At 44.5% G+C, this 25,682-nt stretch overlaps 1 protein-coding gene across 1 annotated transcript in view; it reads right to left on the bottom strand.

The window, feature by feature from the left end:
- Nucleotides 1-25,682, bottom strand: part of LOC311247301 (C-myc promoter-binding protein-like) — a gene marked incomplete at its 3' end in the record, with an annotated part of 73,426 nt that overhangs the window by 2,555 nt on the left and 45,189 nt on the right. Inside the window, exons 2-3 of the mRNA XM_084337660.1 lie at nucleotides 20,622-20,953; nucleotides 4,999-5,245 (exon numbers count right to left, since the gene is read on the bottom strand). Of these exons, the coding sequence (XP_084193786.1) occupies nucleotides 4,999-5,245; nucleotides 20,622-20,932 (558 nt within the window). The 5' untranslated portion in view covers nucleotides 20,933-20,953. The remainder of the gene's footprint in view (nucleotides 1-4,998; nucleotides 5,246-20,621; nucleotides 20,954-25,682) is intronic.

Raw genomic sequence — 25,682 nt, 5'->3', positions numbered from 1 at the left:
GAGAGAGGGTCCATACCAGTGTTACTACATGTCACTGTCCATTGTCAACATTGGCCACATAGTTTACATAAACCTCTGCCATTTTTAACAGAATTGCTTTATTTGAGATATCATGTTTGTTTACGTTTTGTCCATATTCAATAAACGTTACAGAATGTACCCGAATATGTGTCAACGTTCGCTAAAACTCACTATCGTTACATTTCGAGTGGGAAAAGCAGAATTTGTAAGGAACTATTTCTCCAAGCTCAGCGGCTCCCGTGGCTCTGTTGTGATTGGCGGCTCGGACGGCAGAAGTATAACGGAGGTCAGCGATTGGCTGAAAGTTACACCTCAGACGCGTGAGTGAATTTGTAAACAGGAAGAGGAAGTTGATCTTGCGCTCTGCTGGGGAAAAATATCAAATAAACCATGCACAGCGTGGTTCAAGGTGGTGGTAGTTATACACACAAATGTGAAAAAGAGAGCACATTCAGTTTTTCTTTTTTTATGAATAGTCGTGTAATTTTAGGCCAATTTTGACAGCCCTACTGGTGTGGTCCTTTGAGGGCATGCGTCCACCCATCTCACAAAAACGCTGGCAGTGCGCCGGTAGTACTGGCATGAAGCGCATCTTGTAGATGACAGAAAGAAATCTACAGCCATCTTTTTATAGTTTTTTCCTGCCGCGGTTTTGCACATATTATAGCATATTTTAATACACTTTATTGTATATTAATTATATATATAGTTATTGCCTGACACCACAGTTCGCCCTTTGCTTTTTATTAGCTTTTTAGTAGTGTATTCGTGTAGTTATTAGTGTATTTGTGCTTTGTCGCGAATCTCAATGCCCCGTCTCTTGTGGGAGACAGCCAAGACAGGCAGGCAGCTCCGGTGTCAGGTTACAAACAGAGTGGTAGATATGAATGGCTGTGATTGGTTGTCTGAAAATGAGCTCAGCGCATCGCTCTGAAAGTTCAGAAAGTTTCAACTTTCGGCTGCACACAAAAAAGCTGAAAAAAGAAGCCGACTGCAGCGCATTTCCTATAGGCGGCGCATGCGGCCGCATACGCTCTCTCCCATTGGGATACATTGAAAAAAGACGCGTGCGGTCATAAATATGAGGCAGGTGGACCCGGCTTCTCAAAGGGACTGCCTATTCTGGTCAAAGATAAACACTTAGCCGACACAGCAAGGGGTTTTATTAGGTAGCAGGTAAGTGTGTTTGCGTCTGCATGCCCATGCACGTGTGTGTGTGTGTGTGTGTGTGTGTGTGTGTGTGTGTGTGTGTGTGTGTGTGTGTGTGTGTGTGTGTGTGTGTGTGTGTGTGCAGTAGGAGTCAGAACAGAAGGAGACAGGGCAGGGGGACAGCTGGGTCTTTTAAAACAACACAAATGTGAGAGAGAGAAACTCCAGATAGAAGTGGGGGGAATCTGGGGGTGGCTCCGCCTTGCTCATTAAAAACGCAGAGGATTTGTTGGAAGCGCGAGTCGTGTTTGGCATCAAGAAGCGTCTTACCTTTTTCTGTTTTGGGGGAAGACAAAAAAAAAACTCAAACAATCAGGCTAATAGAAGAGCAAGGGCAAACGTCTAGCATAGCATTTCTCATTCTCTGCCCGGTGCTAAGATACTGTAACATCTCAGTCCAAGAGACACAGAGGCATCTTGCCATCTTCAATAATACATCTGTAATGAGAGGTGACGGGTTTGGCTGCACTTAAAGGAAGCTTCACTCAGGATTAAGGTCAGAGATGGTTGTTCCACTGTGATGTGGGTCTGTGGAAGCCGATTGATCCTATTCACACAGTGGCCATTTTGCTCTCTCGTCATGCTCAGGTTGGGATTCCTTTCCACTCGGTTACCACCACGGTGGCCATTTTGCTCTTTTGTCATGCTCAGGTTGGGATTCCTTTCCACCCTGTTCCCACCACGGGGGCCATTTTGATATTGTGTCGTGCTCGGGTTGGGATTGCTTTCCAAAGGTGAGGACCCGGTGGAAAGGAATCCCAACCTGAGCATGACATGATGAGGGCAAAATGACAGCTGTGTGAATTTGGTCAATTGAGACATGTGACTGTGATAATGGGGTTATACAAATAAACTTGTCTTGACTGATTTGATACTATTCTTTTAGTTTTGTTGAATGAATGAATGAATGAATGAATGAATGAATGAATGAATGAATGAATGAATGAATGAATGAATGAATGAAAACTTTATTTAACAGATTGCAGAATGGGTACAATACAGTACGGCTCAATACACACAATTGTTAAGGGGATGCAGACCTGAGAAAGACGTTTGTCTTGTTTACATCAGGGTCCCCCATTTTCAATTCATAGACATTTATGACATACACAACATACATGACATTTATGGCATAGGGACATATAGGTATTTAGTACTGATACATTTGTGACATAAACGGTATTCAAATATACAGTACTGTTACCCATAGATCCTGACAGAGTATATACATATGATGGGGAGGGGACTGTACATTAGGAGAGGGTGGGTGGGTGAGAGAAATATACATACGGTGGGGTGGAGACTGTACATTTGGAGGGGGTGGGTGGGTGGGAGAGAAATATACATACGGCGGGGAGAGAATATATACATGCGGTGAGGAGGAGACTGTCTATTAGGGGGTGGTGGGGGGTTTGGGCATTTACGGTGGCCAGTTTCGAATTGCAGCCTCCCGTAGGTGCTCTTTAAGAGCGGTTTTGAATGTGGGTAGAGATTCACATTCCTTTACAGCTTTGGGTAGGGCGTTCCACATTGATGTGGCATAATTGAATTTGCGAAACGTGTTTAGTCCCTTGTTTGAGCCGAATCTGGGTTTAACATGATTTGTTGAGCTTCCTCTGGTGTAGTGGTTGTGGTATTCACTGACCTTTGGGAAGTATTTTGACATGTACATGGGTACCTAAGTCGTATAGTGTATCTTGTAGACCAGGCCGATTGCAAGTTGCTGTACTCTGTCGTCTACTCTAAGCCATCCTAGGTTATCAAAGTGGGCAGGGGTGAGGTGGGTTCTGGGGGTAAGGTCAAGTAGTAGTCTGACCAGTTTGTTTTGTGATGATTGTAATCTTGTTTTTAGCGCCTTTGAGGTGCTTTGGTACCATGAGGTGCAAGCATAGTCGTAGTACCCTTGAATGAGTGCTCCTGCCAGAGTCTTCAGGGTATTCTTGTTTACCAGCGAGGAGATCCGGTACAATAATCTAGTTCGTTGGTTGACTTTTTTTTATTACATTGGATGCCATTTTGTCACAGGAAAGATTTGCCTCTAGGATGGAACCCAGGTAGGTAATTTCGTCTTTCCTTGTGACAATATTGTCACCCACTGTAACTGAGAAGCCGTCGGTCTTGCAGAGTTTGTTATTTGAGCAGAAGAGAATGGACTCTGTTTAGCCCATGTGTAATGATAGTTTGTTATCAGCGAGCCAGGTGCAGATTTTGCCTAGTTCCGAGCTGAGGGTTTTTTCAACCTGCAACTTGTTCTTGTCAGAGATCAGCAGGGCTGAGTCGTCCGCAAAAACAGGAACAAGTTGCAGTCACAGGCTGACTACATGTAATTTGCATAAATTAGGAACAGTAGCGGTCCTAGTATGCTTCCTTGTGGAACACCACAGCTCACCACAGTAACACCACTGTTACTATAGACCACTGCAACACTTCCGGTATTCTGAAATGATGGAGGAGAGAGAGCGGGGGGAGACATTTAATGGATGTGGATGAGAGCCTTGACATTAAGTGCTTGTAGCTACGGCTGTGGGGGTGCGGGAGACATGATCCAATAGACTTGTATATACGCCCGAGTCTCCTGAACACGGAGAGACCAATCCCAAGTCGACTGGCCGAGCTATAGTCACTTTTCCGCACCTGCTCCCGAACTCTGCATGCACTCCAATGGACCTGTCTCAAACCCTGCCCCTTTTCTTGATCCTCCAATCACAACTGTCGCTTACCTCGGACAAACTTGGTTTGTCCGAGGTAAGCGACAGTTGTGATTGGAGGATCAAGAAAAGAGGGCAGGGTTTGAGATAGGTCTATTGCCCACGGAGTCTCTCTGGATTGTCCAGAGATCTAGGTTCATCAATCTGCGCATTGGATCACGCAAGGCGTGTTTAAGGAAGAAGTGTAACATGGGGACATTAACGTGTGTTGTCGGTAGGGATGGGTACCTTTCACATTTGAACCGATACGGTACCGGTACCTGTGAATCGATACCGGTACCCAACGCTACCTTTTTTCGGTACTTTAGTCTCAAGAAATTTAATTTACCTACCTCAGTCGTAAAAAAAAAAAAATCCAAACTTCAAATAACTAATACATTTCGACCGTTTTCGGCTTGCCATTGCTCCGACTGCTTTGTTGTTGAATCAAGTCAAATCCTAGGTAAGCATATATTGTGCGTGTGAACGTTGACATGAAAAGAAAAAAAAGGTAAAAAAAAAAAGAATTTAAATTTTTTATTTATTTTTTTGGTATCTCACTTGAATCGATACTCGCTAGTAGTACCGACGTGTTTCGGTTCGGTACCTCAAAAGTACCGAATTCGGTACCCATCCCTAATTGTCGGGCCTTACAAATACATTTGATTTGATTTGATTGAGTTGTTGCAGGAAGACAACACCGCTGGGAGCTGCGGCGCACGGAGAGCTAACGTCCTACATCCAGCCTCTCTGCTATAACGTCACCGCAAAAGGTTTGTTGTGCACAAGCTAGCTTAGCGTTATTATAGACTATTTTTGTTTTATCTTGTTTCTGTACTTGCATGTATTTTAACCACCTTTACTGAAAGTTTCATTATGCATTGTGTGTTGAGTACTGACTTTTAATAATTTTTGTTCTGCAATAATAAAAAAAATATAAAAAAAAAAAAGCTAGCTTAGCGTTATCTAAAAGATAAAAACAGCCGTTCGTATTTGTGCATATTTTCAAATTGTGCCAACAACATGTCGAGTTGTGTGTGTGTGACGTGTGTGTGTGTGTGTGCGCGCGTGTGTGTCTCACCATGGTGCTGTTGAGGTTCCTCTCCACCTTGCAGAAGGTGTGTGGCGGGCTCTCCCCCTTGCCCGGGATGATGATGCAAATGTCGGTGACGGCCAGGGCGGCGTGCGGCTGGCTCTCTGGCGCGCGGCGGTACGTGATGTAGATGCGCTGGGACGAGGTGCTGCTGATGTTGGCCGGGCGACCAGAGGGCGTGCTCTGGATGATGTGGCAACCCTGCTTCAGCCTCTCCTTCCACTCATACAGCACCCTGGGGGGGGGGGGGGCAAAGCAGTAACCAATCATAAATCACCATGTGTTTAGCTTAATTGCATAATAACTATTTGGTTGCTTGCTCCAGGCCAGACATACACACAACAGCTACAACAGATCTATCAAGTGCTTGTTGTGGTGAATCAATACATTCTTGGAAAGGGTGGTGGACCATTTTCAAGCTGGACGTTGGCGTCTCGCTGGGTTCAGCACGCTGCACGCTGCTCTTCAACAACATGAGCAATAACAACAACAACATATTGCGTGTTGCACACCCACCACACCCTTTTGTTAAGCTCATCGGGGACAGAACAACCTCGAGAGGATTTGTCTCAAGATTTTCATACACTCTTAATCAAATCCACATGTAAAAAAAAGTATCATTTGATTGGATACAGTCTGGCGAGGGGACATCCCGGAATTAGACCGAGTTTGACTGGGATGATATTTGGACTAACGTTACATTAGCCTCCCGCAACCCTAATCACCGGCAAATACATTTTAATTGTATTCAGAGGACGTATCTCACACCTAGGAAGCTGTTTGCTATGGGACTGATGGCGACTCTCTGTGCACGTTGTGCGCTCTGAGGGCCACTGGCACTTATATGCACATGTTTTGGGATTGCGACGACTAAACTTTCAAACATAATATGTAACTTGATCCCACTGACAGCAGCAACACTACTCCTAAAATGATATATCATTACTACCGGCATCCATACAACAAAAAATAATCATTCTAGCGGGTGTCACTGCAGCCAAGAAGCTGATAGCCATGAGGTGGAAACAACCTGAGAAACTCACAATGATTAATTGGTCTCTGACACTGCTGGATGTCATTTATATGAAAATCTCTACTGCACGTGTGATTGGAGTTGGACAGGCCAGCATTGAGCTGTGGGTCTCAGCAGCCGAGAAAGTTAAAGCGGGGTTGGGGTGTTGGTCCTGTGGTGGGGGGGGGGGTGGGAGAGGGGGAGGAAATGTCTTTTGTGGTGTCTGTAGTAATATAATAAAAAAGATTATTTAGATTTTTGAGTCTGTATTTATTATTTTTGTTATTCTATTGTCATTGTTGTTATTGTTAGTATTATTATTGTCCTGTGAAGTCATGTCTATTATTATTATTATTATTGTGTTGTGTGTTTTGTTTTATATTTCATGTAAAAAAAAAATTATACAAAAAACATATTGCGTGTTGTAACACTACTGTAATACACATTGTGTTTAAAAGTTATATAAGATGTGCTTTATGTCCGTCTTGGCAGAATCTTTGCATTTTCATTGCATTAACGGAAATGGCAGCTTTGGGTGAAAGGCAGTTGCTTTGACACTAAAACATCACAGGTAACCAGAGAATAACCTCAGTGAGAGTTCTCTGAACTTCTGAGGTTGTTTTATGCTCAACTAGACCCACAAATGTATTGACAATGACACACACTTTGTAAGACTGTAGGCCTTTTCACTTTTTCTCCCATCCAATTATTGTCATTATGCCAATTCCCCCTGTGTCATTGCGCTGTACTGTCGGTCTGGGGAGGGTGTAGACTACCACATGCTGCCCTACTGTCAGTCTGGGGAGGGTGTAGACTACCACATGCTGCCCTACTGTCGGTCTGGGGAGGGTGTAGACTACAACATGCTGTCCTACTGTCAGTCTGGGGAGGGTGTAGACTACCACATGCTGCCCTACTGTCGGTCTGGGGAGGGTGTAGACTACCACATGCTGCCCTACTGTCAGTCTGGGGAGGGTGTAGACTACAACATGCTGCTCTACGGTTGGTCTGGGGAGGGTGTAGACTACTACATGCTGCCCTACTGTCGGTCTGAGGAGGGTGTAGACTACCACATGCTGCCCTACTGTCAGTCTGGGGAGGGTGTAGACTACCACATGCTGCCCTACTGTCAGTCTGGGGAGGGTGTAGACTACAACATGCTGCTCTACGGTTGGTCTGGGGAGGGTGTAGACTACCACATGCTGCCCTACTGTTGGTCTGGGGAGGGTGTAGACTACCACATGCTGTCTTACTGTCAGTCTGGGGAGGGTGTAGACTACCACATGCTGCCCTACTGTCAGTCTGGGGAGGGTGTAGACTACCACATGCTGCCCTACTATCAGTCTGGGGAGGGTGTAGACTACCACATGCTGCCCTACTGTCAGTCTGGGGAGGGTGTAGACTACCACATGCTGCCCTACTATCAGTCTGGGGAGGGTGTAGACTACCACATGCTGCCCTACTATCAGTCTGGGGAGGGTATAGACTACCACATGCTGCCCTACTGTCAGTCTGGGGAGGGTGTAGACTACCACATGCTGCCCTACTGTTGGTCTGGGGAGGGTGTAGACTACCACATGCTGCCCTACTGTCGGTCTGGGGAGGGTGTAGACTACCACATGCTGCCCTACTGTCGGTCTGGGGAGGGTGTAGACTACAACATGCTGCTCTACTGTCGGTCTGGGGAGGGTGTAGACTACTACATGCTGCCCTACTGTCGGTCTGAGGAGGGTGTAGACTACCACATGCTGTCCTACTGTCAGTCTGGGGAGGGTGTAGACTACCACATGCTGCCCTACTGTCGGTCTGGGGAGGGTGTAGACTACAACATGCTGCTCTACTGTCGGTCTGGGGAGGGTGTAGACTACCACATGCTGCCCTACTGTCAGTCTGGGGAGGGTGTAGACTACCACATGCTGCCCTACTGTCAGTCTGGGGAGGGTGTAGACTACCACATGCTGCCCTACTATCAGTCTGGGGAGGGTGTAGACTACCACATGCTGCCCTACTGTCAGTCTGGGGAGGGTGTAGACTACCACATGCTGCCCTACTGTCAGTCTGGGGAGGGTGTAGACTACCACATGCTGCCCTACTATCAGTCTGGGGAGGGTGTAGACTACCACATGCTGTCCTACTGTCAGTCTGGGGAGGGTGTAGACTACAACATGCTGCCCTACTGTCAGTCTGGGGAGGGTGTAGACTACCACATGCTGCCCTACTGTCAGTCTGGGGAGGGTGTAGAATACCACATGCTGCCCTACTGTCGGTCTGGGGAGGGTGTAGACTACCACATGCTGTCCTACTGTCAGTCTGGGGAGGGTGTAGACTACAACATGCTGCCCTACTGTCAGTCTGGGGAGGGTGTAGACTACCACATGCTGCCCTACTGTCAGTCTGGGGAGGGTGTAGACTACCACATGCTGTCCTACTGTCGGTCTGGGGAGGGTGTAGACTACCACATGCTGTCCTACTGTCAGTCTGGGGAGGGTGTAGACTACCACATGCTGCCCTACTGTCGGTCTGGGGAGGGTGTAGACTACCACATGCTGCCCTACTGTCGGTCTGGGGAGGGTGTAGACTACCACATGCTGCCCTACTGTCAGTCTGGGGAGGGTGTAGACTACAACATGCTGCTCTACTGTTGGTCTGGGGAGGGTGTAGACTACCACATGCTGTCCTACTGTCAGTCTGGGGAGGGTGTAGACTACCACATGCTGCCCTACTGTCGGTCTGGGGAGGGTGTAGACTACCACATGCTGTCCTACTGTCAGTCTGGGGAGGGTGTAGACTACCACATGCTGTCCTACTGTCGGTCTGGGGAGGGTGTAGACTACCACATGCTGCCCTACTGTCAGTCTGGGGAGGGTGTAGAATACCACATGCTGCCCTACTGTCGGTCTGGGGAGGGTGTAGACTACCACATGCTGCCCTACTGTCAGTCTGGGGAGGGTGTAGACTACCACATGCTGCCCTACTGTCAGTCTGGGGAGGGTGTAGACTACCACATGCTGTCCTACTGTCAGTCTGGGGAGGGTGTAGAATACCACATGCTGCCCTACTGTCGGTCTGGGGAGGGTGTAGACTACCACATGCTGCCCTACTGTCAGTCTGGGGAGGGTGTAGACTACCACATGCTGCCCTACTGTCGGTCTGGGGAGGGTGTAGACTACCACATGCTGCCCTACTGTCAGTCTGGGGAGGGTGTAGACTACCACATGCTGCCCTACTGTCGGTCTGGGGAGGGTGTAGACTACCACATGCTGCCCTACTGTCAGTCTGGGGAGGGTGTAGACTACCACATGCTGTCCTACTGTTCAAGTTCAAGTTTCAAGTTTCTTTAATAGTTGTCATACAGAAGTACAGAATACTTTTGTACAAAATGCTTCTTACTGTTGCGCTCCAGAGACTGTGCATGACAAGATAAGTATGAAATAAAAACATAGTAAAAATAGTAAAAATTAGAAGTAAAAAAAAGAGGTCACAGTGTTCAGTTTAGACATATGTACAATGTTCGTAGACGTAGTTACCATACAATATACAATACTGTGCAGTGTACTAATATACAATACTATATAGTGCAAGGCATAAATGGACGAGGTGCAGTTTAGGTACAATTCACAGTAGGTGTACGAGTTGTAGTGCAAATCCTTTATCAATAAATATAAAGTGTAAGTGTGTTTGTGTGATCTAAAGTGTAGAGAGTGGGTGCTGCAGTGTGTTGTTTGTTTGAGTGAGTGTGTGCGTGTGTGTGCTGTGTGCATTTGTTGGTTGTTGCATAGTGATTATTGTTCGTTTAGCGATTATTGTTCGTTTAGCAGCCTGATGGCCTGGGGATAGAAGCTCCTTCTGAGTCTTTCTGTGCTCGCCATAAGACTCCGGTATCGCTTGCCTGACGGCAGCAGTTCAAAGAGGCAGTTGTTCGGGTGGCTCGAGTCCTTAATAATTCTCTTAGCCTTCCCCTTGCACCGCTTGTTGTAAATGTTCTGGAGGGTGGGAAGCCCCCCTCTAATTGTGCGTTCGGCTGAACGTGTCACTCTTTGTAGTCTGCTACGGTCTTTTGCAGTGCTATTCCCAAACCAGGAGGTGATGTTGCCGGTCAGGATGCTCTCTATTGTACATGAGTAGAAGTTCCTAAGGATCTTCTGACTGACTTGGAACTTCCTTAGGCGCCTGAGGAAGTAGAGGCGTTGTCGTGCCTTCTTCACAACACTGTCAATGTGTGTGGTCCATGTCAAGTCCTCGGATATGTGGGCTCCGAGGTACTTGAAACTGTTCACTCTCTCAACTGGTGCCCCGTCGATGCTGAGGGGGCTGTAGTCCTTGACCCCCGACCTCCTGAAGTCCACAATCATCTCTTTTGTTTTGCTGACGTTCAGGGAGAGGCAGTTCTCCTGACACCACTGTGACAGGTTCTCTACCTCTTCCAGGTAGGCCCTTTCGTCGTTGGCAGAGATCAGGCCCACCACTACTGTGTCATCAGCAAATTTGATGATGGTGTTGTTGTTCCGCTGTGCTACGCAGTCATGTGTGTACAGGGAGTAGAGGAGGGGGCTCAGAACACAGCCCTGGGGGGCCCCTATGTTGAGCGTGATGGATGAGGAGGTGCAGTTGCCGGCTCTTACCACCTGGGGTCTGCCCGTCAGGAAGGGTGTAGGGAGGGTGTAGACTACCACATGCTGCCCTACTGTCGGTCTGGGGAGGGTGTAGACTACCACATGCTGTCCTACTGTCGGTCTGGGGAGGGTGTAGACTACCACATGCTGTCCTACTGTTGGTCTGGGGAGGGTGTAGACTACCACATGCTAGGGCTGCATGATTTTGGGCAAATATCTCTGTCTGTAGTGTGGTAGTGAAAGGTTAACCTTCTGTAGTGTGGTAGTGAAAGGGTTAAGTAACGTTGCTTCAAAGTGATGTATTCTTCCGACTAGGTCTCAATCCCATGGAGATTTAAATATTGATATTAATATATTAATATTAAAAACATGTACAGTACAAATGTACCCATAGCCCGGTAGAATCACCATGGTTACCGTCAGTGTCCTGGGAGTTAAATCACCATGGTTACTGTCAGTGTCCTAGGAGTTAAATCACCATGGTTACTGTCAGTGTCCTAGGAGTTAAATCACCATGGTTACTGTCATAGTGTCCTAGGAGTTAAATCACCATGGTTACTGTCCGTGTCCTAGGAGTTAAATCACCATGGTTACTGTCCGTGTCCTAGGAGTTAAATCACCATGGTTACTGTCAGTGTCCTAGGAGTTAAATCACCATGGTTACTGTCAGTGTCCTAGGAGTTAAATCACCATGGTTACTGTCCGTGTCCTAGGAGTTAAATCACCATGGTTACTGTCAGTGTCCTAGGAGTTAAATCACCATGGTTACTGTCCGTGTCCTAGGAGTTAAATCACCATGGTTACTGTCCGTGTCCTAGGAGTTAAATCACCATGGTTACTGTCAGTGTCCTAGGAGTTAAATCACCATGGTTACTGTCCGTGTCCTAGGAATTAAATCACCATGGTTACCGTCAGTGTCCTAGGAGTTAAATCACCATGGTTACTGTCAGTGTCCTAGGAGTTAAATCACCATGGTTACCGTCAGTGTCCTGGGAGTTAAATCACCATGGTTACTGTCGGTGTCCTAGGAGTTAAATCACCATGGTTACTGTCAGTGTCCTAGGAGTTAAATCACCATGGTTACGGTCAGTGTCCTAGGAGTTAAATCACCATGGTTACTGTCAGTGTCCTGGGAGTTAAATCACCATGGTTACTGTCAGTGTCCTAGGAGTTAAATCACCATGGTTACTGTCACACTGTCAGTGTCCTAGGAGTTAAATCACCATGGTTACGGTCAGTGTCCTAGGAGTTAAATCACCATGGTTACGGTCAGTGTCCTAGGAGTTAAATCACCATGGTTACTGTCAGTGTCCTAGCAGTTAAATCACCATGGTTACGGTCAGTGTCCTAGGAGTTAAATCACCATGGTTACGGTCAGTGTCCTAGGAGTTAAATCACCATGGTTACTGTCAGTGTCCTAGGAGTTAAATCACCATGGTTACTGTCAGTGTCCTAGGAGTTAAATCACCATGGTTACTGTCAGTGTCCTAGGAGTTAAATCACCATGGTTACTGTCAGTGTCCTAGGAGTTAAATCACCATGGTTACTGTCAGTGTCAAAGGAGTTAAATCACCATGGTTACTGTCAGTGTCCTGGGAGTTAAATCACCATGGTTACTGTCACACTGTCAGTGTCCTAGGAGTTAAATCACCATGGTTACTGTCACACTAGGAGTCGCTCCAATAATTCACCGTCTCTGTGACTTCATGACATCATCCAGTGTTTCCCCGTCCCTGACCCACCAATCTCTCTTCCTTCCCTCCTTCCTTCCTTCTCACCTGCTCTTCTTCCCCCTCTTCCTCCCTCCCTCTCTCTTTTCCTCACTTCCTTTCTGTCTTTCTCTCTCCCTGCCTCCCTCCCCATCTTCCTCCCTTCTTCTCTCTCGTTCTCCCTTCCTTCTTCCTCCCTCCCTCTCTCCCTACCCCCCCTCTCTCCCTGCCTCCCTCTCTCTCCCTACCTTCCCCCTCTCTCTCCCCATCCCAACTCTCTCTCTTTCTACCTTCCCCCTCTCTTTATCTCCCTCCTTCTCTCCCTAACCCCCGCCTCTCTCTCCCTTCCTAGGTTCCGCTCTTTCTCTCTCTCTCCCTCCCTCCCTCTCTCTCTCCCTGCCCACCTGAAGAGAGGGGCCACCCACTGATCAGCACCCCCCCCCCCCCCCGATACTGGCGTTGGCTGTGAAAACATCCTTCCAGTCTTTGATGTTCACCAGGGAGACGTTAACTCTCCCACAACTCTCGTGTATTCATACATACACCATACCCATGAAACCAGTGTCAAACACAAGCGCACACGTGTGAGCACTAAGGCTGAGACCGCTTAAAGATTTATCGATAATTATCGATAACTGCGTGAAATCGATAAGTGGCGTCACATATACATTTTGTTTGCATAAAAAATTTAAAAGTTTTAAATACTTTTTTCTTAATTTTTTTTAATTTTATTTAACGTTAGTTTGTGTGTGGTGTGTGTGTGTGTGTGTGTGTGTGTGTGCGTGCGTGCGTGCGTGCGTCGTGGGCCAACTACAGCATCGCAAAAACTACAGTGAGTGCACGTGACACACACACAAAAAGTATTTAAAACTTTATTTATATATATATATATATATATATATATATATATTTTTTTACACATGCAAAATAATAATTAAAGAATCAATATTTATCAATAATTTGTATCGATTCTTCCAAATGGCATATCGTCTCAGCCTTAGTGAGCACACATTACAATTTACAATTTCGTTATTTTAGCCGACGCTTTTATCCAAAGCGACTTACAGATTGTGAACAACATGTCCCGCGAGAGGGGTACATATCTGGGTACATATCTGGCAGCTAAGGGTCAGTGGCGTTGTTCATCAAATAATAACCAGCTCTGAGTGCATAGTAGTATAAACAGTATTAGCAAGATAGGCAGTAGTATAAGAATAGTAGCGTAGTATTAGAGTACATAATAGTAAAAAGACAGTAAGTAAGTAATAAGAGGGTTATTTATTTTCCCAGATATTATTTCAGATATTGTTCGAAGAGGTGTGTTTTTAGTCAACGGTTTCAGCTGTCCACTCCCGACTGTGGTGGGGAGTCCATTAAATACTCTATTTGAATCCGCAGATCAAATCACATGTACATCATATTACAGAGGTTCAACAACGTGCTTTTAGGATGACCATGAATACAAAAGCATCTAACTATTACAGCGGAGATGGAGCAAGATCTTAAAAGCTGTCCCTGCAATCCTCAAGTTTATGAACATGCCTGAGGCTGTCGAATATAAAAATCATTAGCCTACATTTATAGGGCCTCTGATGTGCGGCCAAGAGCTGACATTTCCAGAGCTGACTGTGTGTGTCCAGTAAGGCTGCATATAAAGGTTGAACTATCTCACGAAAACAAACATCACTGACACACAGACATCACTGACACACAGACATCACTGACACACAGACATCACTGACACACACAGCCATCACTGACACACACACAGCCATCACTGACACACAGACAGCCATCATTGACACAGACATCACTGACATACAGACAATGCCAGACATCATTCATTTCACACAGACATCACTGACATACAGACATCATTCACACAGACATCACTGACATACAGACATCATTCACACAGACATCACTGACATACAGACATCATTCACACAGACATCACTGACATACAGACACAGGGAACAAACTTAACTTTTTGACTTACCAGCCATTTGGCTGGTAGATTTTAAAAACTACCAGCCGGGCAGATGTTTTACTAGCCAAAAATTATAAATAGCTTTTTAGTATATCGCCATGTGTTATTATGTAAGGGATAATGTATAGCTACGAGGTCATTGTCGCAAAATAATTGACCGAGGTGTTTTAAACGTCAGTGAAGGTCAATTATTTTGCGACAATGATCGAGTATAGCTATACATTATCCCGCTTATTACATGGCTAACTTACTAACAAATATACCTAATTCATTGTACACCATCGACAAGACGAGATCAAATGCAAACGCAGTTGTTCTGTGGCTCTGTCAGCCCAAATAAAGTGATTATTATTATCAGCAGTCGGCAGGTCTGTGGTCTGATTGCACTGATGACTGAGTGCAGCTGTGCATATGCTGAGCAGCACTGATACAGTGTTGTAGTGGGCTTGATTGCGAACAGCTGCGCACAGCGGTCATTATTGCTTGGCAGAGGTCCGTTATCGTGTGATAACGGACCTCTGACGCGCGCTATTGACCAATCACAAGCAAGCATTTCGGCGATTGTGAAAACGCCATGTAATAATACTATATAATACTCTCATATGCTATTTTCAATTAATATCATAAACAACATAAGGAATATTAGCATAATTTTTAGTGGACTGAAGGAATGAGTCAGTCAACTGGTCGTTATTCCTCTGTCTTTCCTCTCTGTCAGCGCGCACACACCACACACACAGATGGCTCCTCCCCCGCTAGCCCCCACCCTCTTCTATTCAGCCTGCTGTTCTCGGTCTCTCTCTCTCCGTTTATGCGGAGCAGCGTTAGCTCCGCGCGGCTAACGCTAGTTTGCCCCGAATAAACATCACTGACACACACAAACATCACTGACACACACAGACATCACTGACACACACAAACATCACTGACACACACAGACATCACTGACACACACATACATGTAGGGCTGTCTTAAATACTTCGAAGCTTCGTTCGAATGTAATGTAATGTAAAAAATGTAATTTTTTTTTTGTCTCAAATCTTGCGCCTCCATTCCAATGAAACGAAAGTAAGCGGCGCCTCGACTCCACCTCTCTACAACAAGCACGTGGAGATTATCTGTGTTGAAAACAACAAGGACATGTGCAGCAGACATGTCGACGAAGAAGCGAAGCAATGCCGTTTGTTATTTAAGACTATGTCGGACAGATTTGTGTTCATTGTGCTGCTTTTTTAAAGTGTCCCGACCCGTATAAAAATATGTCTTAATAAAACGTGCTTAATTAAGTCGAATTCTGCCTTTGTCTCTATCAACTACATATAAATATTTATATAATTGTTTGCTTGATAGACGAAGGTTACAACATAATTATGTAATGTCATGTCGTTGGCTGTGAGAGCAGCCCCACTGCACCCAGGCAGGGCAGCCGAGTGAAACCTTGTTGGCTGCGTCACAGTCACGAAAGGGGCTACTTAATTAATTAATCCAATGTCCAATCCACTTTATTTATAGAGCAATTTAAAAACAACAACGTTTACCAAAGTGCTGTACAAGTCCCACAACATAAGATAAAAAAATAAATAAAAAATAAATAATAATAATAATAATTAAAAACATTTATTTCGATTGCCAAAAAAAGCTTCGAAGGTCAGCATGAACACACACTAGGGGTGGGCGGTATGGCCTAAAATTTATATCACGGTATATTTAGAATTTGACGGTAGCGGTATATTTGTTCTTCTTAAAAAATACAAGATTTAACTATCAGGTTTTATTCTCTTTTACTTAACGTGGTTCCAAGTGGTCATATAATGTCCAGTGAAAATATTTCTCTTGTTTTTATTTGGTTACCAAGTAAAGTATGTCCACTAAAAGTGGTTGTTTTTGCCACTGAAGCAGAAATCTAGCGTAAATCCCTTGAGGCACAATCCTTGTTGCACACACACACAGTAATACATACACACACACACACACACACACACACATGCATGCGCACACACACACAAACCATAGTAGCAGAAACGATAGTCCTTCATCCTGCCTCCATCATTCATCTCTATCCTCCTCCTCCATCAGTATGACAAATGTTGAAAAAAATAGAACCTGTGTATCTCAATCCACTAGGTTTTCAATGGGATTTCAAAACAATTCCTTTTGGGGAAACAGTATAGCAACAGTGTGGCAGCAGATAACAAACAGTATAGCAACAGTGTAGCAGCAGATAAACAGTATAGCAACAGTGTGGCAGCAGATAACAAACAGTATAGCAACAGTGTGGCAGCAGATAACAAACAGTATAGCAACAGTGTGGCAGCAGATAACAAACAGTATAGCAACAGTGTAGCAGCAGATAACAAACAGTATAGCAACAGTGTAGCAGCAGATAACAAACAGTATAGCAACAGTGTGGCAGCAGATAACAAACAGTATAGCAACAGTGTGGCAGCAGATAACAAACAGTATAGCAACAGTGTGGCAGCAGATAAACAGTATATCTGTAAACTAAACACACACACACACACACACACACAGTTAGAATCTTTATTTATGTCCACATAAATACAATGTCTAAAGGACACAAATAGTATCAGTGCAATTGGATATTGTGGGTTATTCTGTCCCAAATTGGCAATGGCAACCAAAGTTAAACACACACACATAGGATGATGAACCAGACAAGTAGCATACAGCTCATGGGTACAGATGGCAGCGTATTCTCCAAATTGCACGGCTACCAATAATAGCCGACACTGAGCAATATCTTGCTAACTGTTTGGCTCTTCCCTTCGGAAGACCGGCCATCTGAAGGCCTCTAACACCCAACTTATGAACATGACCCACACACACACACACAAACTATTTGTAACAGACGTCCTCCTCCACTTCCGATTCAACCTACTACCGCCACTGTGCTGCGCGGAGCCAAGCCTGTCCGGGTAATCAGCAGATAGGGACTAAACACAGCCTCTGTGTAAGCACCAGATAAGCACCAGATAAGCACTGCTCTCTGCAGCGTCAGGAGGAGCCGAGTGTTGGCTCTCTTGGACCTGTCGCCACACACCCCACTCAGCCAGAGTGTGAGGGACCAGATTGACCAAATGTCTTGGATTCCTGTGGATCGAGATGGGAAGCCAATAGTATGGAAGAAAGCCGTGAGGTATCATTCAGCGCATCTCGGAACAATACGACTGCTGTAGCGACGAGGGAAAAAAACAATAACAAACTATAACAACAACTTTAGTAGCAGAGCGCTTGGCCAAAGCAAAAAGAAACCATCAGAGACATTCTGTGCCACATAAAGCAGGTCATGTCAGGACAAAGTATAAAATAAGGCTGAGACCACTTATCGATTTATCGATAATTATCGCTAACTGCATGAAATCGATAAGTGGCGTCACTTATCGATTTGTTTGCATGTGTACAAAAAAATTATTTAAGTAGTTTTTTCTTAAAAAAAGATAAAAATAATATTATTTAACGTTAGTTTGTGTGTGTCGTGGGCCAACTACAGCATCGCAAATATTACAGTGAGTGCACGTGACACACACAAACTAACGTTAAATTAAAAAAATATTTATTTTTTAAGAAAAAATTATTTGAAACCTTTTTTTATTATATATTTTTTTTCACATGCAACATAATAATAAAGAAATCTATATTTATCGAAAATGTTGTCCCGATTTATCGATTCTTAGTATAAAACAACAAAAGCGACAAAACATCTGCAATCTTTTAATCCAAAATGAAAACAATACATAAAAACCCCATCCCTGATCAATTTGCTGTCAAGGCTGTAGCAGGTAAATGGTGCATTTATATAACAGCTTTTATCCAAAGCACTTTACAATTGTGTTCCTCACATTCACCCACTCACTCACACATTCACACACCGATGGCAGAGTCCAAGGTGCCAACCTGCTCATCGGGAGCAATTAGGGGTTAAGTGTCTTGCTCAAGGACAATTCGACAAGTTGCCCGGGAGGAGCGGGAATCAAACCAGGGACCTTCCGATTACCAGACGACTGCTCTGCTTCCTGAACCACTGTCGCCCCCCCCCCCCCCCCCCCGCAATGTAAAAGAAAATGTCTGCAATATTTGTATCCAAAACAACAAAAAACATCTAAATCCCATCCCTGATCACTCTACTGTCAAGGCTGCAGCAGGTCCATATGTACTGACCCCAGGTCTGTCATCCCTGATCACTCTACTGTCAAGACTGCAGCAGGTCCATATGTACTGACCCCAGGTCTGTCATCCCTGATCACTCTACTGTCAAGGCTGCAGCAGGTCCATATGTACTGACCCCAGGTCTGTCATCCCTGATCACTCTACTGTCAAGGCTGCAGCAGGTCCATATGTACTGACCCCAGGTCTGTCATCCCTGATCACTCTACTGTCAAGGCTGCAGCAGGTCCATATGTACTGACCCCAGGTCTGTCATCCCTGATCACTCTACTGTCAAGGCTGCAGCAGGTCCATATGTATTGACCCCAGGTCTGTCGTCCCTGATCACTCTACTGTCAAGGCTGCAGCAGGTCCATATGTACTGACCCCAGGTCTGTCATCCCTGATCACTCTACTGTCAAGGCTGCAGCAGGTCCATATGTACTGACCCCAGGTCTGTCATCCCTGATCACTCTACTGTCAAGGCTGCAGCAGGTCCATATGTACTGACCCCAGGTCTGTCATCCCTGATCACTCTACTGTCAAGCAGGTTTGCCCTGAGTGGCAGGTTTGCCCTGAGTGGCAGGTTTGCCCTGAGTGGGAGGTTCGAAGGGTCAAAGTGGGTATCAAACAGGAGGGAAGACTGTCAGGTTTTAAACGGTGGATACCAAACAGAGAAGGTAAAGACGACTTGTTAAACAGTAATCCAGAGCTATTTTATTGCACTGTAAAAAAAATACTGATTTTATATGTCTGCACTTTATGTGCTCATTTCATGTCTATTCTATTAGAGCCATATGGAATCCGCGATCACGGAATCGCGGACGGAATCGCGGAATTGAGCAATAAAAATGGAATCCACTAAAAAAAAAGAAAAAAAAAATTCATTAATTTTCTTTTTTTTTACTTTTTTTTTTACTGTTGTGGGACTTGTACAGCACTTTGTTCAACTTAGTCAGTGCTGTAAAGTTGAAACCTTTTTAAATCTTAGACAAACAAAACACTTTGCTTTCATGAAATATTGTAAGCCGTCATTTGAGGCTTTATAAAAGCAGCACAATGAACACAAATCTGTCAGTGCCGAGTCCGACCTCATCTTAAATAACAAACAGCATTGCTTGTTGTAGTTAACAAAGAGAGGCAGAGTTGATTTTGCAAAAATATATATAATTATTATTATTTTTTTTAATAATCGAATTTTATTTTCATATTCGAATCCCATGCCCATCGAACAAAGCTTCGAAGCTTCGAAGTATTTAAGACAGCCCTATTAAATGGACTGTTATATCTTATTAAATTGTGGACATTTATTCATTCCCACTTATTAGACACTATTTCTGATGGTAAAATGAGCGTACAAAGCAAAATACAGAATTCTGAAATATTAAAACATATGGCTCTATTTTCTACTACTTATTGTACTGCACTATTACACTATTTTACTCTGTCTATTCTATCTTACCCTTTTTATTATTGTCTATTTTTTAAACTGAATGAAACCATAAACAGTTTCTGTATGAAAGGTGCTATACAAATAAAAGTTGTATTATTATTATTATTATTATTATTATTATTATTATTATTATTATTATTATTATTATTACTACTGACCCCAGGTCTGTGAGCGGGGGCTTGTCGCGGCCCCGCCTGTAGCACAGGAAGATCTGAGAACATTATGTACTGACCCCAGGTCTGTGAGCGGGGGCTTGTCGCGGCCCCGCCTGTAGCACAGGAAGATCTGAGAACATTATGTACTGACCCCAGGTCTGTGAGCGGGGGCTTGTCGCGGCCCCGCCTGTAGCACAGGAAGATCTGAGAACATTATGTACTGACCCCAGGTCTGTGAGCGGGGGCTTGTCGCGGCCCCGCCTGTAGCACAGAGAACATTATGTACTGACCCCAGGTCTGTGAGCGGGGGCTTGTCGCGGCCCCTGAGAACATTATGTACTGACCCCAGGTCTGTGAGCGGGGGCTTGTCGCGGCCCCTGAGAACATTATGTACTGACCCCAGGTCTGTGAGCGGGGGCTTGTCGCGGCCCCGCCTGTAGAACATTATGTACTGACCCCAGGTCTGTGAGCGGGGGCTTGTCGCGGCCCCGCCTGTAGAACATTATGTACTGACCCCAGGTCTGTGAGCGGGGGCTTGTCGCGGCCCCGCCTGTAGCACAGGAAGATCTGCGGAGCCATCAGGCCGCCGGTGTTCAGGTCGGCCGACAGGCCCGAGGGCGTGGTCTCCACGCAGGTGTACCCCGGCGGCACCTCCTCGCCCAGCGAGCGCATCACCACCGCCACGTCCGTGATGGGCGCCTTGGGCCGCGCCGTCTTGTGGCAGACGTCATCGAAGAGCAGCTCCTGGTCCAACGGCGTGGCGGAGTCCGTCAGGCCGGCCATCACAAAGTAGTCCGCTACGCGAGGGCCTTTGTCCTCCATCATCTTCCATTCCTACCCAGCCGTCTGTGGGGGGGGGGGAGGGAGGGAGGGGGGGGAAGAGAGAGAGAGAGAGAGAGAGAGAGAGAGAGAGAGAGAGAGAGAGAGAGGGGGGGGGGGAGGTAGGTGAACATTTAGTCGTGGTTATTGCTTCCCTGGTCTTGCGTCCTTGCTTTGGCAATAAAACACAGATTCCGACTGTCGTAAATCCTGCGGAAATGGAGACAGAATAAGGGCAAGCGAGGAGAATGTGAATGGTGTGGTGAGGAGAGAGAGACTACGGTACATATGGGTGCCAGACACTCGTACCTGCATCACGTAAAAACCCGTGTTTGTAGCACATCTGGGTACGAGTGCAACGCTTTCATTCTGAAGGAAGGTTAGTGTGGTTTCTCTACACACTTGACATTCCACCCCGATTACACGCTGCACCGGCATAAAGGCTCATGGCTATAAGGCTGGTGACATCACTCACTCCCTGAAGCAGGACGAAAATGGGTAGTTTGTTTCCTCCGTCTATAGTAAGAAAGAAACGCCCCGACTGAATATGAGAATAGATTCACAAAAGAAGCAGATATCTCTTAAAGACGTAGCCTAGCTGGCGCTGCTAACACGCAATTTCTCCTTCATCTAGGATACAGGGTTCCCACAGACATTGCAAAATGTCTTTCAAATACTTTTCCAAGCACTATTTTTCATTTTAAAAGGGCATTTAAAAGGATACAATTCACTTTTAAATGCAGTTTTTTTATTTAAAAATTTTATTTCTTGAATCAGAATTTTTTTTATCATGGATGAACAAAACTTTCAATGTGAATGGTTGATTTGAATTGCAAGGACCTTGTTAAAAAATGTGCCGTTTTCAAGGAATTCCAGGCATTGACTTTATTTATTTTTTATCAAGCACTTTAAGCACTTCAAGGACCTTGTGCGAACCCTGAGGATATTAAACGAGTGTTTAAGCGTTAAAAACAGCACTTTGTGATAAAGATGACGTTTAAAATTCTTGGGAATTATAAATTATATTAGTATATCTTATATCACAGTACATTATACTGCACAACAGTTGGATCCGATCAAGCAATCTGACTGGCCTTGAGCTGTGTGTTATTTGATACAAGATCCACGGCTAGGAGGAGTTGCTTAGCAACACATACAGAGCTGGATTAGATCTTTTCATCGAAACTTGACATCTCAGGTGTTTTATTCACAATATGAAATCTGATTATGTATAGAAATTGTTGTATAAAAGCAATAGAACATTTGTTATAGTAATAGGCTCAGGAGGCAGAGCGGTCATCCGGTAATCTGAAGGTTCCCAGTTCAATTCCCGCTTCTCCCAGGCAGCATATCAAAGTGTCCTTGAGCACATTTCTCCCGATGAGCAGGTCGGCACCTTGCATGGCCTCGCCTCTGTCGTCGGTGTGTGAACGTGTGAGTGAATGGGTGAATGTGAGGGACGAAATTGTAAAGTGCTTTTGGATAAAAGCTTCCGTATAAATGGACAATTGACCACTTACCAAACAACATCACACGGCTTTAATTATGTACTACACTCTCCTGTGGCTCGTGCGTCTGACAGCTGTGATGTATTTAATATAATATACTCCTTCTCGCGTTCTATTGCTTAATTAATTATTATATTCAATGTTGAATGTCCTGTAAAGAATCAAATGCTGTTTAACTATTTGCTTTGCCCTTGACATAGAAAATAAAGTACAGCCAAAGGTAACAGAGAAAATTGTTCCAATTAGCTTAAAAGCCAGGCATCCGACGCATACAGCCTCACAATGGGTGGCCGCTAACTGACAACAGGGCTCGAGGGGGCTTGGGACTAACATGCCCTTTAAAATGCCCTTGATGATCAGTTATGGGGGGCAAGAAATGCCCTCGACAGTTATTATATTTTTCTTTTCTTTTTTCTTTTTTTAAATATCTGATGGCATTAACATACAACTATCAAACATAGTAAAATAATATATATATATAATACTACATTAATTTAACTGATAAGTGAAACACATGGTTTATTAATCCTGTAAATGGGCTGCATTGCATTTACAGTATAGAGCTTTTATCCAAAGCGCTTTACAAATTTGTTCCTCACATTCATCCGTTCACTCACACCTTCACACACCGACGGCAGAGGCGACCATGCAAGGTGCCAACCCGCTCATCGGGAGCTGGTATTTGTTCATTTTTAAGGCTCTTATTGGTGAGCTACCTCCTTATACTAACAGCATTATTGGAATGGAACTTTGGAACCTATGGCACCCGTTCTAGTGACTGGTCCTTAACCCTTTGTCATGTGGCAGTAAAAGGGTCAACCTTCTGTATTGTCTCGGTGAAAGTGTTAAGAGAATCATCTGCTCTTTTCTTTCCGTTACGATGAGAAACCGCCACATCCTACACCTCATCTCGTCTGTTGTCTGCCTTCCTCCACGCCGCTCTGAGCAGACGTAGCTAACGTGCAGGTGGTGGGAGGGACTTCATTCCATTTCATTTCAAACCTTTATTTAACCTCGAAAGGCAACCGAGGTTTCCCTCATTTATAGTCACGTCGAGTGTACATATAGAAATAAGAAGGAAAAGGCATCTAAAATCATAAGTACGGATAACAAAAGGATAAAAGAGTCAAAAACACGTACAACTTGATTGATAAAGGTTGGAGATCAAGGTTTTAAACTCTGCAACAGAGGGGAGAATCTCAAGCTTTAGTTGGAGTTCATTCCATGAGCTAGAGGCATCATAGCAGGATGCAGATTTACCCTGTTCAGAGCAAACTCAGGGGACCTTAACCCTTTCACTGCCACACTACCAAATGGTTAACCCTTTCACTGCGACAATACAGAAGGTTAACCCTTTCAAATCAAATCAAATTTATTTGTAAGGCCCGACAACACACGTTAATGTCCCCATGGGCCGGACACGTCTTCTTTAAACAAGTCAAGAAGAAACATCACAATAAATCAAGAACAAAACAAGAACACAAATAAAATAAATGAATGCAACACTCCCAGACACACCCCACGCGAAGGTAAGGAAAAACGCACTAAAACCTAGCAATAGGAAAAAATGCATCACAGGCAATGTGGAGGAAACCTTAGAAGGGCCGTTCAAGGGGGGATCTCCCTTCTTAGATGTCGGTGATAGTAGTGTTGCAATAAAACAGGCGAACAGTTGGTAACAAACTGCCAAAGGGTCAACCCTTTCACTACCACACTACAGAAGGTCTGTAGTGTGGTAGTGAAAGGGTTAACCTTCTGTAGTGTGGTAGTGAAACTAAGGGTTAACCTTCTGTAGTGTGGTTAACCACTTTTACAACCTAGGATGGCTTAGAGTAGACGACAGAGTACAGCAACTTGCAATGGGCCTGGTCTACACGATACACTACACGACCAAGGTACCCATGTACATGTCAAAATACTTCCCAAAGGTCAGTGAATACCACGATCACAACACCAGAGGGAGCTCCACAAATCATGTTAAACCCAGATTCGGCTCAAACAAGGGACTAAACACGTTTCGCAATTACCGTAATTCCTCTAATAGTGACCCGGGCTTGTATTTGCTTAAACTGTAGCGGGTACCAGGCTTGTATTAGGAGGAGGCTTGTATAAGAGAGAGGCCTATATTTCAAATGTTCAAACAGATCATAATGAATAAATCAACATTTTGTGTCAGTTTGAACCCAGTAAAATGTACTGGGTTCATTTATTGTAGTACTGTATGAAATAGTAAACAGTGCAATTACAGGTGGTCACTGGTCATTTCAACGTTTTCAAAGTGAAATCAAGTAACTTTACCTTAGCAGCTCAGTATATTAGTAACCCGGCTTGTATTAGGAGTAGGGCTGACCTTCAAAGCTTTTTTTGGCAATCAAAGCTTCGGGGCCGGGCTTCGAGATTTTTTATTTTTTTGATCTTATGTTGTGGGACTTGTACAGCACTTTGGTAAACTTTGTTGTTTTTAAATGTGCTCTATAAATAAAGTGGATTGGATTAATGAATTAAGTGATAGCCCCTTTTGTGACTGTGACGCAGCCAACAAGGTTTCACTCGGCTGTGTGATTTAATTCAAGGTGGATCGCTGTTGTCGTTTGAACAACTTCAGATTTCATGGGAACTACCAATCCCCCAAATCAAGAATGTTTAAGATGAATGAAGTAAGATTTTGATTATTTGAAATATGGCCTGTGTAGACTAAACTATGCATAGAATTATGTCAGTCTATAAGGTCCGGATTCTACATGGTCCGGCAATGTAGACCTTACCTTGTAGGCTCCACTACAGACCAATTATCAGTGAATGTTCATGCATTTTTAAGAAGGGCTACTTCCACAAAAAAACAAAGAACTCACCAAAACATCTCAGTAGCACCTTATCTTAATGTTCTATTTCATATATGGAGATTCATATTTATTTATGTATTGCATGCATTTCTACATTTTATTTCCTATTTTGTTTATTCATCCCAGTATCTTTCTTTCTTATGTGTGGAATTCTACAAGGCATGTAGGTGTATATGTGTTTGAGGATGATATCCTTCAAACAGGCAATAGTGATGATATAATTTGGGCAGTGCTGAGCTGGGTTACTTTCCTCCAGTGTATTTGTCCCCCGGCCCCACCCAATGGCCCCATGCGTACACACACACACAAATCGAAGTAAATTATTATTATTTTTTTTTTTTAACTTCGATTTTTTTTTAATGTTCGAAGCTTGTGCCATCGAACTAAGCTTCGAAGCTTCGAAGC

Source organism: Notolepis coatsorum (assembly GCF_963971535.1).
Source record: "Notolepis coatsorum genome assembly, chromosome: 20".
NCBI classification, from domain to species: domain Eukaryota; kingdom Metazoa; phylum Chordata; class Actinopteri; order Aulopiformes; family Paralepididae; genus Notolepis; species Notolepis coatsorum.
The sequence above is the reverse complement of the archived record's forward strand: the minus strand, read 5'-3'. Positions and strand labels throughout refer to the sequence as shown.